The 18,304-nt window shown below is 38.0% G+C and overlaps 1 protein-coding gene across 3 annotated transcripts in view; it reads left to right on the plus strand.

Moving 5' to 3' along the window:
- tfdp2 (transcription factor Dp-2) overlaps positions 1-15,648 on the plus strand; it is a 42,178-nt gene extending 26,530 nt beyond the window's left edge. For all 3 annotated transcript variants that reach the window (XM_026934937.3, XM_026934938.3, XM_034310821.2), the window contains 10 exons: positions 791-921; positions 2,064-2,111; positions 3,314-3,346; positions 7,087-7,249; positions 9,748-9,894; positions 10,874-10,942; positions 12,182-12,333; positions 12,623-12,789; positions 13,878-13,920; positions 14,431-15,648. In XM_026934937.3, coding sequence (XP_026790738.3) covers positions 791-921; positions 2,064-2,111; positions 3,314-3,346; positions 7,087-7,249; positions 9,748-9,894; positions 10,874-10,942; positions 12,182-12,333; positions 12,623-12,789; positions 13,878-13,920; positions 14,431-14,566 — 1,089 coding nt within the window. In that variant the 3' untranslated portion in view covers positions 14,567-15,648. The remainder of the gene's footprint in view (positions 1-790; positions 922-2,063; positions 2,112-3,313; positions 3,347-7,086; positions 7,250-9,747; positions 9,895-10,873; positions 10,943-12,181; positions 12,334-12,622; positions 12,790-13,877; positions 13,921-14,430) is intronic.
- The last annotated feature ends 2,656 nt before the right edge of the window (positions 15,649-18,304 follow it).

Raw genomic sequence — 18,304 nt, forward strand, 5'->3', positions numbered from 1 at the left:
GAGATGAAGGGACAGTGAGAGGTGATGATAGAAGGAATGGAGAGGAAGGAGAGAGAGAGAAAGGCAAGAGGGACACATGCAGCATGAAGGTGACTGACGTTTCATTTAATGTGTCCTTGGTAGGCTGCTGTCCCTGGAGGATTGATCATAAAACCATGACTGTAGACTCGAGATAAGAGAGCAGAGGATGAGCGCATGTGTGTTAGAAGTGGGAATCTGTCTGTAGGTGCCCTATGGTTTGATTAGATTTCAACTCAGTGCCAGGATGTGATTATAAAACTATTCTGTATACATCTTAATGCATGTTTATGTATAAGGACATTCATTTCTGCATTAAAAAAAATGATAAATCCTAAAATGATAAATCCTAAAAGGATACCAAACACTTAAGGTAAAAAAAAAAAATTTAAGGTGAAATACTGCAAAACTAGATATATGGCAAAATGTTGAGACTTAAGACTCCAAAGAGTTAATAGTAATGCTTAACATAATAATCGCTTTCATTGGTTCATTTGTGAAAAATTCATATTTCAATTATTATTTTTATTCAAAAACATTTGGCAATGTTGATCTTTTAAAACAGGTATGTAAAAGTGCATTGATCAAATACCTTTCAAGAAAAATCATGCCTGTAAATTCAGTCATTTTTATGATTCCTATTCTGTGTGTATGTCTAATATGGCCTTTTATGGTATAAATGGATATAGATTGAAAGACCCAGGTTTCTATATTTGGCTCAGGATATTCTCATCCTCTTTTCCTCCGCCCCTGTCTCTCTCACTTTCCGCAGATTATAAGCACTCCTCAGAGGGTGACTCACCCAGGAAGTATCCTCATCGGCAGCCCCTTCACGCCACACACTACACCTGCTGCCATGGTTACGCAAGCGTGCCCTCCAGAGGGCAACGAATGGACCCCAGGGTGTGTGTGCTCCCTCCCCCACATAAACACATCAACTCGACATGCTCATAAATTCCAAGATGTATGAAAAGCTACAGTAGCGAGTGAGATACTTAAAGGAAGTGAAAGAGATGAAGGCTCATGAGATCAGACCTTCTGTTAGTAGAACATTAGGGCATTACATCGGAACATTACAACTGCTATGATATTATATAGTAATACCATACTGTATACTACATATTTTATAGATAATACCGTACTGTATACTACATATTTTATAGATAATACCATACTGTATGCTACATATTTTATAGATAATACCGTACTGTATACTACATATTTTATAGATAATACCATACTGTATACTACATATTTTATAGATAATACCATACTGTATACTACATATTTTGTACATAATACCGTACTGTATACTACATATTTTATAGATAATACCATACTGTATACTACATATTTTATAGATAATACCATACTGTATGCTACATATTTTATAGATAATACCGTACTGTATACTACATATTTTATAGATAATACCATACTGTATACTACATATTTTATAGATAATACCATACTGTATACTACATATTTTATAGATAATACCGTACTGTATACTACATATTTTATAGATAATACCATACTGTATACTACATATTTTATAGATAATACCGTACTGTATACTACATATTTTATAGATAATACCATACTGTATGCTACATATTTTATAGATAATACCGTACTGTATACTACATATTTTATACATAATACCGTACTGTATACTACATATTTTATAGATAATACCATACTGTATACTACATATTTTGTACATAATACCGTACTGTATACTACATATTTTATACATAATACCGTACTGTATACTACATATTTTATACATAATACCGTACTGTATGCCACATATTTTATACATAATACTGTACTGTATGCTACATATTTTATACATAATACTGTACTGTATACTACATATTTTATACATAATACTGTACTGTATACTACATATTTTATAGATTCTACACTGAAATACAAGAGATTGGTTCACAATGCATTGAACGTAAAAGAAGGTTTCGATTCCTTATTGATCTCGAATCTCTTAAAGTTTCGTAAATGGCGCCTCAATTTCTCTTTTATAGGAACAAGAAACGGACGCATGACTTTATAGACTCCTATTACTCTGACAGGTGAGTGGTAGTTCATCTAATATAATTAAGATCCTTCCTGTAAAACAACACTAAGGTCTAAAACTATTGGCAACCTTGGGTTGCTTGAAAATCACCGCAGCTAAAAAGTAGGGGACTATAAGAACACAGTGGCCATTTTGCAATCAGCATCCTAGTCTCTGAATTTAAACTTCTGCAGTTTACCATATGGTTTGAATTGAAGAGAGCAGTCTGTAAGCACGGCCACAGAGAAATCCCAGTTATGAAGTCTCTTATATGGATGGAGAGAGGAGGCGGGCCGTCTCTCGCATTCCACAAATGGCCAGTGTTTTTTTACAGGGGCTCGTATTAAACATTTAAAAGAAACATGCTGTGTATACTCTTCTTGACACAGCAAGGCTTACTGAGTACTGTGCATAAATGTTTTGGGGGCCATTTAAAATATTTGGCTTTGAATATATGACTTCACATGCCTGGCATGTACTTTTTTGCCTGTACAACCTTATTTACGAAGCTTTTATGTTATTTTTGTTAAGAATACTATATGGCTGTATATTTACTTATTTTAGTCATTATTTACCACTATTAATCACTGTTCCACATTTAATGATTAACTGAATATTCAATTCCTGTATAAGTCACATCTCATATATTTAATATATTAATACAATAATGAGGATGACATTGCATATAATCATTTATGAAGCAATGCTAAGTATGCTAAACCTCCATGACATCTACTACATGCTTCAGTCGCCTTTATATTGGACTATAGGAACATGTACATAAAGAAACTGCTGTCTCCTTAAATAAGCTTCAGTTAGAATGGAGCTTGCATGAACTTGCATGATTATCAGGAAGTTTCAGTGTGTATTATCAAAGCCTGACCTTTTCATAAATTCTTGTGTTTTATAAAAAAAATAGTTTTCCTGATTTGTATAGAATTTTTACTGATCACTTGTATTCATTAATGTGTTTTGTTTAATATTAAATGTTTTATTCAAAATGGATGTAAAATAGAAAATGTTCTGTGTAAATAGGTTGTTGTTATTAATATTATTACTCTGCGATATGTGACACTTAGAATGTGGCACTTTATTTACGATAGTCAGCCATTTGTGCAGCAAACAGCAAACATTATATAAAATTGTCTATAATGATAATTCTCAAGTAGCTGTATGGATTGTTGCAGTGTTTAATAGCTGTGTATGTGTGTGATGCAGGGATGGACTGTGCTCCAGTGACTCCTCATCAAGGTATGTAAGCTCTGCTCTAACTAAACAGTCGTATCAGTCTGTACTGGCCTGTATTGTACAAAATGGAAGAAAGCAGATGCTTCGTTGATTGTGTATGTGATGATTGCCTAGTAGATGCTGAGCAGGGTGGCTGAGGAGTGCAGCTGCAAATCCATTTGTTTTTGTGTGTTCTGTGTTCTCACTGTAGTCTGTCTTTACACACATATACACTCTACACACTACACACCACACACTACAAACCACAGCACAACACTTGCTATGACTCGCTGTACGTCCTGCCACGTTCTATAGCGATTTTCTCTCCATATACTGATTCAGATGGGAGAGTGTTACATTTGTCACCATGGAGAAAATAGCTTGTGGCATAACAGCAGGTACAAATCAGCTCTGATGATGCAACACTTTTATATTATTGTAGGGTTTTATCTAAAGGAAGGTTCCCAGCTGTGCAGTTGGATAGCTGCATTTCCTGATTAGCATTCACCCTGCTGAGGTGCTGCAGAGTTGTGTATTGATTTATAAATGAGACAGGAGAGGTTGGTGCTGGTGGTGGGAGCATGACATGCTTTGTGTGTAGTGGCTCTGCATTCGCGTTAAACGTAAATTTAAAAAAAAAAACTATTAATGTTCTCTCTCCCTTTGTATAATTAATATATAAAATTAATATATTAACAGAGTTAATATATCTCTGTATAATTAATGTATCGGAAGAACACAGCAACATCCCAGATGGCTTCCTAATGGCATTTTCTCTCTGCTACACAAGCATACATGCATTTTCCTTTGTCCAAAATGTCTAGCAAATGTGTGTTTCGCTGAGACTCTGCATTTTTCCTTTTGAATATGTAAATGTTGAATAGTATTGGGACTGTGAAATTCATTCTGACAGCTCTAATGCTGGCCGATCTGAACATTCACTAAATTATTCAGTGCATGGTAAAAGTGAGCAGAGTCTGTGTGTGTTCACAATCGCACATGCACACACTCTGTTTGTGTAGCTTTACTGCACACACAGTCACCCAGAGAAACTGTTGCTGAAGTTGCAGGATGCACTGCCTCATGCGCGCACACACACACACACACACACACACACACACGCACACACACACACAGCTATGCACTGCAATGTCAAATATGAGAGGTGTCAAATATGTCGCATTCAAACACACACACACCCTGCTTCACCTCTCTCTCCCTTGTCTCCACCCATTAGCTGTATACGGGCAGATGTGTAGATGCATGTCTTCTTGTAAAAGGTCAGTTGCCTCTCCCTCCTTTCCATCTCTCATCCCCTCCCCCTTCTCTGAGACGGCACTTCTTCAGTTCGTCACAGGAGGAGAGAGAGCCTCGCTACTGTTGCTACGGAGAAATATGTGTGTTTTGCAGAGTAGCATACATTCTCACACACTTTCACACGTGTGTGTGCGCGAGGAGAACTCGTGTCTCTCTCATCACTCTTTAAATGCCCTCCCCTTGCACTACTACATGCCATCCATGTACATCTTCTCATTACAGCCGATATTGTGAGGCTGGCGTCTGGAACTAATCTGTGCTGACAATTGGGACTCTGAGCTGCCTGTGTGAAGGACCCCAACCCCCACTGCTACACCGTGCATGCTCAACAGTAGTTATATAATTCACCACTCACTGCAGCGCTCACTCAAACGCTGCGTTTTATTTATACACTTCCTCTAAATGAGAGAAATTCAGGGAGAAAGTGGATGAATATTAATGGATTCATTCTCACTTTTATTCACACAAGCAGACTTGCAAATACACACATCCTCTCTTTTATACATAAATGCATTTATGTATTTATGTATAAAAACACGCATGCATTTATGTTCGTTACAAACGCATGTTTATACTATTAAATAAGGAAAACCGGGCTAGTTCCTGTGTAATATGAATTAGGGTTTTTCTCTCAATTCAGTACGTCTGTGTTTCTATCAATACATTCAACAGACTGCATGATAAAAAAAAAAAATTGTTGTATATTAAAGTACTGCTTATATTATATTACTACTCCTAAGCATGCTTTAAGGCGAGCAGCTAGCGTACTAGTGTATTAGCTTGTGAAAACAGCTAAGGCTGCAGCCAGCAGGAAGCAGGAACTGGAAAATTCGTCTAGAACTTTAAGATTTCCTGTACGGGAGCAGTTTGGCTTCCTGGTAAGCTACAACGCTAATGGCCAATGTCATGGAGGACAGAAACATTACAATGTACCAAATACACCAAATAAAAATACTGTCCCTAATACCACAAACATGTCCATGCATCTGCGCCCTTCGGTGTCAGTTGGTAAAACTAGACGAAAGCACAAAGCAACAGACACACACAGCAAAGACTCTCTGCTGCATTGAGGCATCAGTTTCTTACCGATACGATCTAAAGAAATTGCTACAGCAATTTGGAAGTTCATCGCTCCAGAGGCGACATATGTGATGGAGAATGCAGAATTAAATTGTTGAGTAGTATGACATAGTATGACATAGTATAACAGCTGGTTGTGAAACTACATTTTAACATCCAATTTCTTGTAACAGTTACCACTGACACTTTGCAATATCATAATGCATGTACAGTATTTCAGTACTGATTCTATATCAACATATTGCAGAGGCTTTCAACCAAAGTATTTTTTCCTGAAGCCATAGATTATGAATTGAAAGATGGCATGGAAAATAAGTTACTGTTCTGTTACCTATATATCAGTATTAACTAGATTAGCTAACAGACTTTAACTCAGATGTATGATAAGTTAGATAGCAGAGAGCATTAATATGTAGGATTCAGGAATAAATCTCAAACCACAGTTGCACTATCAAGATGTGGTTTGCCACTTAAAATATATGACCAAATTAAAGAGTTTTATCTGACAATGATGAATACAGCTGATAGTCAGGACACGTCATCTGTTTGTCCTGTGTGTGGCTGATGAACTGATTTGTCCAGTTCTGGTTGCATATCCAGTGATCCTATCTAGTTACCTCCTAATGACAGTGAGCATTGGGGCTAAACTGGGCTTCTGGAACAAAATTGTTCCAATACAGATGACCAATGAAGCCCCAAATGTCTCCTGTAGCATGATCCAAGTCTTAGTAAAGCAGTCATGCAATGGCAGTGGAAGGGAAGACCCTGCTCAGATGTAGAAGAGTGTTTCATTTTCCCCTCCAACACTTGGTGAAAGGCTTTTTTTTGCACATCGCTGCCAGGTCCTATTGAAGTGATTATGTAATCCATGAGTATCCACATGTGAGCACAATTTCTTTCAGCTTCCTCCCACTCACTGTGCCTCTCTGCCATTTGCTGGCGTTGGCTACAGGATGTGCGATAGTATGTGTAGCAGAATGCTGTGGGTCAGGAGCAGTGGTGTGGGGTGTAACAAAAAAAATGCAGCTGACAGCACGCATCATATGGAGCGTGTTTAAGGGGAATACATGGGTGCTTGTATTCAGGAGGCACTGTGTGTGAATATTCATGAAAGTAGCCAGGGTTTATAGTGATCAGCTCAGTCATCACCAAATTCAGAGTGTTTCTAGAGCTGCAATAATCACACGAAGACACACTCTCAAAGACACCTTAGAAAAACTGTCATTTACAACATTGAAGACCAAAATGAAGAAATGTGCCAGATCCATTGCATGGCAATTACACCCCTTTTCCTTAAAAGGTTATTAAAAATTACAAACTGCTTCTTTAATACTTTGTTCCTGTGCGTGTTCTGTGTCTGTCTGCAGTAAGAGGATGAAGAAAGTTGATAAGAAAGGAAAGGGGCTCAGGCACTTCTCCATGAAGGTGTGTGAGAAGGTGCAGATGAAAGGCACTACGACCTACAATGAAGTGGCTGATGAGCTGGTGGCAGAGTTCACCCACGCCAGCAACCTCGCATCTACAGATTGTGTGAGTACCACGTATGCAGAGACGGGGCAGAAAATTAATAACGATCTTAATCCTGCATAATTTTCTGTCTTAAATCAACATAAAGCAAGAAAACATTTTAAAATCCATTTTTGGGTGTGCAGTTCAGGCACACGTTTAATAAATTACTAATAAATTAAAAGTTAATAAATGACTTCCCTATATGTACATAAATAAATAAAACATAACCAGCAGTAACGTACTTGTTTATTTCCAACTTGGGAAGCACAGATGTGAAATTGGGTCTGAACATTTTGAGCATGCACTGCAGTCCATTTTTCATGTAGACAAATAGACTGGTTTTCTTCCTCTGGTTTATCTGCTGCTTGTTACAGGCACCAAAAAGCCTCAAAAGCATTCAAGGTCAATTATAAACGCAGGGTGTTTGTTCACTATATACAGATAAAACAGCCTGCCAGTTTTCAGAGCCACATAGATGCCATTAAATCTCTGTATACTCGGAATGAAAATTAACCCACACACAATCATAACAAATGGAGTTAAAAGATCACCACCTTGGTTGTTTTAATCACATTGGTGCAAAAGACAGACTTCTGTTAAACTTTTCACCTTTAGTAGAGAATGCTGTGTAAAGTATTTCTATTAAATTATAACTAGATCGAAACTCTTCTTCTTGAGCACCTTGTTTCTGAAGATACTGCAAACAAAAGCTATTCTACACAGGAAGCTTGCTTTTTCACACACACACCCACCTCAGTGATACCGAGCCAACAGTGCAAACTCTATTCGACAGACCGTTCTTTGTTACGCCTTGTGGCCTCTCCACCCCGGACCATGGAAATTCAAAAGGTCCACAGTATTTAAGCTATACATGATGTGAGAACAGTTGCACTCAGTGTAGACCTGCAGTGTAGATCTCTCACCAGTCACGTTCATGCAGAGGTATGGACAGGCGCGGGTTCAGAGCAATGCCCGGCTTGTTCCATGAGCTCCTCATGTCACTCTTAGTGGCGTCTCAGATCAATTAAGCTTTTCCCACATACAAATATTCCTGATTAGTATTTGGCAGGGATGAATGTGAGACTGGCACATAGGCATTTGCCTTTCTCACAAGACATCTGGAGGTTGGAAGTGTGTGTGATACTGTAAATGAAGTGAGCAGAGATTAATTGAATTGCATAATGTCCTGTTTATTTAAAAATAAAACAATATATTGAGCGTATCAAACTGAGATGGATTATATTCTACTACGCTGGACTAGATAACAGTTGCTAGCTAAACAGTTGATTGCCTTGACCTTGAGTTGGTTGTAGCATATAAACACTAGCCTTAGCGTTGATTTGCTTCATGTTTCATCTCCGGATATATATTAGCGCATTATTAGGCTAGTAGTTTTACTGGCTTTGGATGTTATATACGTATCTCAATAACAAATAACATATTTTGCTAGATAAATAACTAGCACAGCTAATTTGGCTGATTTTGAACAAATGTTAGCATGCCACTGTGGGCAGATTCATTAGTGCAGGGCTTCTCAAACTGCACCCAGGGATCCGTTTAACTATAAAATAAATTCAGGACAGATTTATGAACATAATCCAATTATTCAAAAATTAAGCTCATTATTTAAATGTATACAATATAAACTTATGTAACAATATAAATGTTTAATGGAGCCACAGAGCTATTTATTTCTGAATTTTCTGCCAACAGAACACGTTAGTTCTAAACTGATGTTATTTATAGGCCTACTTGTTTTGCAGTTGTATAGGTTTATATTAAACCCAATTAAATTCATGTTACCGTGAACGGTGATAAATATATGTTACGGTGATAAATATATGTATGTGTGTGTATGTATATATATGTATATATATATATATATATATATATATATATATATATGTATGTATGTATGTGTGTGTGTGTGTGTGTGTGTGTGTGTGTGTGTGTGTGTGTGTGTGTATATGTATATGTATATATATATATGTATATGTATATATATATATATATATATATATATATATATATATATATATATATACAAAAAAAAAAAAAAAGAAAAGAAACACAGACCCCCTGGCTACACTTTATGGGCCCCTGGGGGCCCCTGGACCCCATTTTGAGAACCACTGCATGAGTGTATTCCCAGTCATAATAAAAACAGAAAACAGCTTATAGAGTAGTCTGGGTTTTTTGTTTTTTTTTTTTTTCTTTTTCTTTTTTTTTAATATAATGTAAATACTTTCCGCTATTAGTTCTGACAGGACACCTGATGTTGAATGGGCTGGAATTTAATCCCTTTACTCCTTCTGGAATGTTAAAAGTGTAATTAAAAAAGATTTACCTGCAGGTGCCGGAAGCAGCTCAGGTCTCAGAGGGGGTGTGAGGGGCTGCAGCTTTTACAGAGAACGAGTGAAAATAGGAGGCTGTAGAGGAGGCATTTTCAGAAAATGCTATGATGATGTGTGTAATCTGTGTATGTGTGTGTGCGTGTGTTTTTTTTTTTCTCCAAGCAGCAGGCGTACGATCAGAAAAACATCCGCAGGCGTGTGTACGATGCACTGAATGTGTTGATGGCCATGAACATAATCTCCAAAGAGAAGAAGGAGATTCGCTGGATTGGCCTTCCCACTAACTCGGCACAGGAATGTCGCAACCTGGAGGTGGGTTTGAGGGAGAGAAGTTTGTCACTAGAAACATCAGTTAAAGCTCGACATAGCAAACACAGAACCACTTCCTGATGGTGTGACGTAAAAATGCTACACAGTGCTGTTTCATATTCCAGCTGTGGGTTTTGCTAGTTGTGGCTGACAGTCATGGCACAGTTTCTCTCTTTGTCCTCATTTCATATAATAACATGGGCATAGCCGGATAGAGCGCGTAGTGTTCTGAGTGTGTTCACAGTGACTGTGCTGTTGTGGGGAGGGGAGAGAGAGACTTTGTGACTGTTAGAAAATGCTAACACTGGAGACTCCTTCCATAAATGTTAAACAAACATCTCCTTACAGAACACTTCACCATATCAATGATCAGACATTTTTCTTTGATAATTAATAGTGCATTTTTTATTTGTTTAGTATTAGGCTTACATTAAATGGAGCGTCTGCCATACTAGTTCCTGTGAATGAGAAACGATCGTTTATTCGATTCAAATCTGTATAAATTTTCTTACAACAGACAGTAATTACTGCGTTTATGTAAAATAAATATATGTATACTCTAGTACCCTGATAAAACCATAAATCAAAAAGCTTCTAACTGAGGCAGTTTTGGTTACGCAATGTACACAAGTAAATTGTATGTTGTGGGTGTTTTTAAAGAGCCATTTGAAAGCATCTGATAGTGTCACATCTGATGTGATGGCAGTGAGAGACAGGAAGGCTTTGTGGCAGGCTGTAGTGCGAAATAAAGCAGAAAGGAGAAGAGGGCTTGAGGCACTCTGCCTGCTTTTTATTATGTAAGAACACAGGGTTCTGTAAAGCCCAGTTATCTATAAAGCACACACTGGCTTTCACCTGCCTGAATAGACGTTTATTTTCAATGACATATGGAAAGCAAGCATCTGGAGTAGAGTAAAACACTGGCATTCACATGTTCAATTTCTGTTTCTTTCTATGAATGTGTCTTTTGTGTGTGTTTCAGTTGGAGAAGCAGAAGCGGCTGGAAAGAATCCAGCAGAAACGAAGCCAGCTAGAGGAGCTAATACTACAGGTTTGTACTAACATGGACTATGTATTATAGTTTATGTGCCTGTGTGTGTGTTTCTGCAGTGGGTTTGGTCAGTAAGCATGTAGCCCTGCCCTGAAGAAACTAATTTAAATGGCTAATTCATATTGGAATGCTGATTCTGTTAGTCAACTTTGTTAACACAGTGCTATTTATGTATTTTCATTTAAACCTCAGACTTTCTCAGTACATTTGTACATAACTGTTTCAGCTCATTATATATGAGCTCAGTTTGTGATGTCACAAAATAGGCTAAAAGCCATTAAACCAATGATGATGAAGGTGGTCATAGCCATTTTAGCTAACGCTTGTGTTGAACAGAATCATATCTGTTATGGTTTATTTTGACACTGAGATCAGGGTGATGCAAATCAGGACTCGGATACTGAAATCTAACTCTTGTCTACTTGTGACAGATATGAGCTAGTTTACTAGCAGTTAACCAGCTGGCTAGCTGTTTGGAATGGCAGGAAAATATGAGAGCATTTTCAGATTGCATATTCATAGATGCTGCTATTTCTTAATTAAGGTAGTAAAGGTTTGTAGGACATTTTTAATAGTTCTCAGGTATTAAAGCTATACCAATAAAATAATTATTGTACTGTGATTATTTTATTGGTTTAAAACCGCACGATAAGACTTGGAATAGAATCCAGTGGATGGCGTGAATGACATTTCTATTAGCACATCATTATCATCCATAGCCAGGCAGTATCCCAGTGCAAGGACGGAACTAACTGAGAGACAGAATGTAGGAAATCGGGAAAGATCATGTCACTGTGCTAATCAACTCTGCACATAACAACACTCTCAGTGTATTAATTGATTCAGCAGGGGAGAGGCACAAGTGTCTTCTCCCTCCCACACTGAAATTTAAACCTCCCCCCATCTGCGCAACCTTCTTCCACACACTACATGTGTTACACCCCGTTTAGCTTGAGGTTATATTTAGTTCTACAGAAAAGTGACCAATCTGAAGTGTTTACTGTGTTAGAATCAGCACGATTTTCTGCAGGAGAAAGCAGTGGAGCTCCTGGCTGATGGCATGTATCAGGTGGTTGTGTATCTGTAGGGGTTTCTATGAATTTTCATTTACGGAGCTCCTCGCATGCTACGTTTGACTGTAGTGCCACTGGCACACTAAACACCTTTCAGTGAAGGCTGTGTGTGTGTGTTGGACATGCTACGTAATGTACTGACCACTCTGTCTCCTCCCTCGAGCAGCAGATAGCCTTTAAGAACCTGGTGAAGAGGAATCAGGCCAATGAAGCGGCTTCAAAATCCCGACCTCCACCCGGCTCCGTCATTCAGCTGCCCTTTATCATTCTCAATACAGACGTTCGCACAGTCATCGACTGCTCCATCTCCAGTGACAAGTACATCTCTCTCACTCTTTTTTCTCTCTGTCTCCTTCTCTCGCACACACTCTCTCTCTCTCTGTCTCTCTCATTCTCTTTTTTCTCTCTCCCTCTCTCTCTCTATCTGTCCATGCCATCTGTGGCTGGATTATAAATCAGATCTCTCTTTGTGCTTTCAAACTTAAAATATTTACCAAGAATCACAAGGAAACAAAATCCATTTCAGTTCCCTTTATGGTTGAACATTCTAGCAAAAGTCATTTTTCTGCCTGTAGTCTCACATAGATCCCTACATTCCTTGTTGCAGATGTGAATACCTCTTTAACTTTGACAACATGTTCGAGATCCATGATGACATTGAGATCCTGAAGCGTATGGGTATGTGTCTGGGGCTGGAGAATGGCACATGCACGGCAGAGAACCTCAGTGTGGCCAAGTCTCTTGTGCCCAAATCACTGGAGAGTTATGTCACAGGTAGGCATAATGCTTTATACATCTAAACTATAAGAAATCTTTCCGTTGTTTCATGTTTTTGTGAAAATCCTGTACATTTAAAAGTGAGGTCACCAAATTTGAAGTTGTAACATTTTTTGTAATATTTAGCAGAGACAATAAAATATCTCCTCAGAGGAGCAATTCTGAGCTTTGGCTCTTCCAGGATTTGTAAACAGGAGAGAGAAAAAAATGACGTTGATGACCAACATCCATCATCCAGAACTGCTGAGTTAGAACTGCTGAGTCACTGGCTGTCTTCAAAAAAATAAAAAAGACTACAGACCTGCCTCTTCACCAAGCACTTGAATTAGCACTTAGTTACTCTGTTTAAAAAAACCCTTGTCTTGTGTGTTTTTAGTGCTGTATTAACCCCCAACAGTGTTTCCGCTTGATGGTTTTCTTAGTTCCTGATGTAGTGAACTTGAGGATGTGTTTTTGATAGAGGCCACAGAGCAGCTCTGTAAGTCGCTCTGGATAAGCACATCTGCTAAATGCTGTACATTTAAATGTAAATTTAAATGTAAATGAATTTGTACAGCTGCCAGTTCAGAAATTTTCCACTCTCGCTGCCAGATTTCAGGTGTTCTAGTCTACTGCATCTGATATGAGGACGTGACACTGTATATTTTGAGCCAAAATTGCTGACTGCACCTTTAATGTAAGTGTCTGGCTTTTCAGACACATCCACTAAGTTTACTTTCATATATGCATTAATTAAAACTAATCTAAGACTAATCTATCTAAGAGACCTGCGCTTTTCTCTGTGTACTGGCCTGACTCGTCTGTTATCTGGTATCTGCCAGAGCAGAAAAGATACAGTAATTAAAACAATAGATGTAGTTAAATTAACAACTGACTTTATTAACCCAAGAATTTAAGGGTTAACTGTCAAATCACCATCACTGTCTGTCACTCAGACTACAGACTTTGTACAAACAGCCATGAAAAGTTTTCAAAGACTTAAGGTGCTGCTTGGAGTTTGACGAACCAACTTTTGCTTTTCAGTTATAAGAAAGGCTCATTTATAGTTATTAATATTCTTGTTTCTGTATTTAATCTTTTCCTAGGCATGGCCAAGAAATCCAACAGAACCACTCCCAATTATACGAGGTATATTTCCTTCTTTCAACATATTGACTGTAAATACAATAGTGTCGAGCATTCATTCATTATATTCATTTAAATTTAAGCTTTAAGCCCGTTAGTGTGTAGTGTGGGAGAAACGTCCCTTGTCATAATGTTTAACTTCCTGTTATATTTGAGTATGTGCATATTTACACATTACTAGCACTGGCAATCAACGTGGTAGCTGGATAAAGCAAAGTAGCATAACCTTTTTGGTTTTATGGTCAATTTTTTAAAATAAAATCTGGGATGTGGGAAGGGATATAACCGAAAATAAGGATTCCTCTTAAGCCAGCATGGATAATACTTCATAAACATATGACTGATTTTTCATTTCCTTAAGTATATTTCTGGAAATATTTGGGAAGCTTTGGGATTTTGGAAATGTGACACTTCGTTCAAATCATCTTAAAATGTGCAGTTATAATATCACTGTTCAGAATGTATAATATGCCTGATTGATATTTATACCAGTGGCTTCATTTCTCTCCGTAGTCACAGCAGCACTGCTCCCTCATACACCTCCGAATCTCGGGGCCAGACACCCAGCTCCTTCAACGAGGAGGAGGATGACGACGATGATGAAGATGACGATGATGATGACGAGGATGAGCCCTCTTCTCCAGAATGATCTCGGAAATCAGCGTGCCAATGCCTTATGCTTCTCTGAGACGAGGCCTCTGTCCCTCCATTTGACTCTCTGCCAAATCCACAGGTGGAATGAGACACTGGGAATAAGCTTCCACTTGCTCGTGATGTGATATTCCAAACTCTCCATCTGTTTATCCCTCTATATATCGATCTCTATTTTTATCGATCTGTCTATCTTGTGTGCATGTGCATCCACATATGCGCACACACACACTGGGTTTGTATCTTGAGGAGGATTGATCAGTTGTGTAATAATGGTGCTTTTGCTCCTTGCGCACGCCAGCAAACCTCAGGTCAGGCTTGAGGAGGGAGTAAGTGCTGGCAGGAATTTCACATTGACAGCTTTCAGTTGGTCTTCATACTGCCTCAAAAACATCTTTTCACTCAGTAAAGTCCCATTGTATTTATTACTGTCCTGTTCTAAGATGAACTCATTATCATTGTAATTCCTTATGTTTAGACAGCAGTTAATGTTTTATTGTTTTGTGTTTTTTTTTTTTTTTTTGTTTTGTTTTTTTTGCATCTCCCCCACATGTGCTGTTAAGAAATCGATAGCTTAACTGTTTCCATGTTAACAGTGTGGAAGGAATTTGTGTGCTTTTCAGAAAAGGAAAAAAAAGATCATTTGTTTGTTTTCTTAAGATTCTTCACAATTTTGTTGTGCATAACCTAGTTTCTTCATTTCTTGCCATTTACTACAATAGAATGAAATGGGGGAAAAATGAAATTACCATAATGAGATTAGCATATTTGTCTGGGTGCATATGCCCTGAAGAGACACATGCTAGGGAGAGAAGTGTTTTTGTAAGTGTGATGTGTAGAGTAGCATCTTCTGCTAATGCCTGTTTTTTTGCTAGAAATTTATAGTGAATATGAAATGGCCGATGCCAGGGACATTTCCCTCTTTGACCAACTCAGGTCAGCATTTTAAACCTGGAATCTTATTTCAAAACCCAAAAGAATAATATTATTATTACTTGTATTTTTCTCTGATGGTTCCTACTTTGGTTTGGAAATGTAACTCAGTATGTATATGTATACATAAACGTATAATTTTGGTTACCTCTGTGTGTGTTCAGCAAATCCTTATTCTGTACAACCAGCCATTATGTTTTTTTTTTTTGTTTTTTGTGCAGACGGGTTACATTTACATTTAAGTCCTGTGGAGCGTTTTCAAAAAATTCCTATTGCAATATTAACTCTTTTATGTAACTGACCTAAAAGGTCTTTCTGTACTGGTGGACCTGACTGAAGACTAACCTTGATTTCAGAGATTAAAGGCAGACTCCGTGCTATGTTCTTAACACAGAGCACATGCTCAACCCAAGACATACACTGTTTTCCACTGCGTTTCTCCTGATAAACACCTAAACATTCGAGTGTCGCACATAAAACCATATGCATATCAGGTTATAGTGTATTTTACACTAATACTAAATTATGCGACAAAAAATATAATTCAATATATTGCATTTCTGAAAAAAAAAAGTAAACTTAAGTACACATATAGGTTTCTTAAAAAATAAATCCATGGCCTTGAGTCCACAAGCGCAAAATTGCCTATGCTCTCAGGGTCAGAGTGATGGTATACTCTCTTGTCCCTGTCAATCACACTGACACTAGCCATTAGGGGGTGTCTGTGAGATCATGTATGTGGAGGAGTGTGGAGAGTGCTTTCCTCCGTGCATGTTACGCTGCCCTGTGATGCAGCATGAGCAGCAGCTCAAAAAGATGCAGTTGGCTAGCTTCACGTGTCTCAGAGGAAGCATTTTAGTCTTCACACTCCCCGCTTGGTGGCTGTTGTATTATAGGGAGAGCTGGCTGGCGACCAAATGAGAGAGAAAAAAGGGGAAGAAAATAGTCTCCACTGCTGAATATCACCGTGTAAGGCTTGAGCAAAAATGGCATAAGCTCAGTTTTTATGCTCTAAACACTGACATTTTGTGGTAAATTACTGAGCACTAATGATCATGGTGGTGTGACAGAGAAGTAAGCTTTTAATTTTTGTTTAATGTTTGTCTTATCAATCCATTTTTTTAAATAAACACATCAGGGTTTTCTGATATCTAATCACATCAAGAAAAACATTTTCTGCAGTAAAAAGATATCATACAGGAATGACCAAACAATCCATTTCCTTTATCTGGGTTACTTAAGAAATCCTAAATCTGCCTAATTTTGGGCAGATATTTGTCCCAAAATGTTTCACTTATAGTAGGACTATTTAATAAGACTCTTAGAGCCAATAAATAAATGTAAACACTAACAATCCACAATGTACTGTTCAACTGTCTAGTTTCGGTGAACCAGTGCCCACTGTAGCCTCAGCTCTTGGCTGACAGGAATGAAACCTAATGTAGTCTTCTGTTGTAGTCCATCTGCTTCAAGCTTTGACACGTCGTGCATTCTGAAATGCTTTTCAGCTCACCTTGCTTCTAAAGAGTGATTATTAGCCTACCTATCAGGTCTAACCAGTCTGGTCATTCCCCTATGACCTCGCTATTCTGCCCACAGAACTGCTGCTCACTGGATAGTTTTTTGTTTTTCGCACCATTCTTTGTAAACTCTAGAGATTGTTGTGCATGAAAATCCCAAGAGATCAGCAGTTACAGAAATACTCAAACCAGGTCGCCAAAAATGCCATGGTCAAAACCACTGAGATCTGATTTTTTTTTGTGATGTTTGGTGTGAAAATTAACTGAAGTTCTTGATTTTATGCATTGCACTGCTGCCACATGATTGGCTGATTGGATAATTGCATGAATGAGCAGGTGTGCAGGTGTTCCTATTAAAATGGCTGGTGAGTGTAGTATATGCATGCCTGTGAATTCTTTATGCAATTATAGGCTAAATGCATAAAGCAGAGGCTACACACATGTCCACATATTACTTGTGTCGTTATTAGCTACATTAGTCATCAATAGCATAGCATTTGTTTTTGTTTTTTTTAAAAATTCAATAAATGGTCTTGAGTTTAGTCCAGGGGTGTCCAGTCTGATCTGCAGAGGGCCAGTGTGGCTGCAGGCTTTCATTCCAATCAAGCAGGAGATACACCAGATTCCACCTGTTTAATCAGTTGATCTTGGCTGTCAGTAGACTCACGTGTGGCTCCTGCTTGGTTGGAATGAAAACCTGCACCCACATTGACCCTTTCCGGATAAGATTTGAAACCCCTGGTTTAGTGAATTTCTCGATTTCTGTTTATGTTCAGTGTTCCTTTGAGAAATGTCCTCTGGAACATTCCACCATTAGAGTACTAGTGAGGCATCAGTTGTCTTCAAACATCAACTAGTTAGTGACTCAGTTGAAGATCCAAGCAAATATTAACTATTAATCAATAAAGGATGCTAACTTTGGAACCATGTCTCGCTTTCAACATCATGACAAACACATTTTTACAATAAATAAAGAAATTCTTTCAATTAATATTCTTTCTAGCTATAATCTTAGTAACAGAGTTGCGTAGTTGAGCTGGACAGAGACAAGCAATGCTGACAATATTTGAAAAATATAGCAAGTAGTTGAGGGGACTTACTGTTATTCCTGGTCATGCTGTTAGAAAGAGTGAGGAAGCTTCTTGTTTGTCATGTGACTTATTAGTTTTACTCTTCCTTTAGCCAGGTAGATGGGTTTCAGAATCAGGGTTGCGTATACATTGTGGGACATGGCTGAAATGTAGAATACGTATTACCTGAAATAGGTTAATAATGCAAATGAA

This window comes from Pangasianodon hypophthalmus, chromosome 14, assembly GCF_027358585.1.
Source record: "Pangasianodon hypophthalmus isolate fPanHyp1 chromosome 14, fPanHyp1.pri, whole genome shotgun sequence".
In the NCBI taxonomy this organism is placed as follows: domain Eukaryota; kingdom Metazoa; phylum Chordata; class Actinopteri; order Siluriformes; family Pangasiidae; genus Pangasianodon; species Pangasianodon hypophthalmus.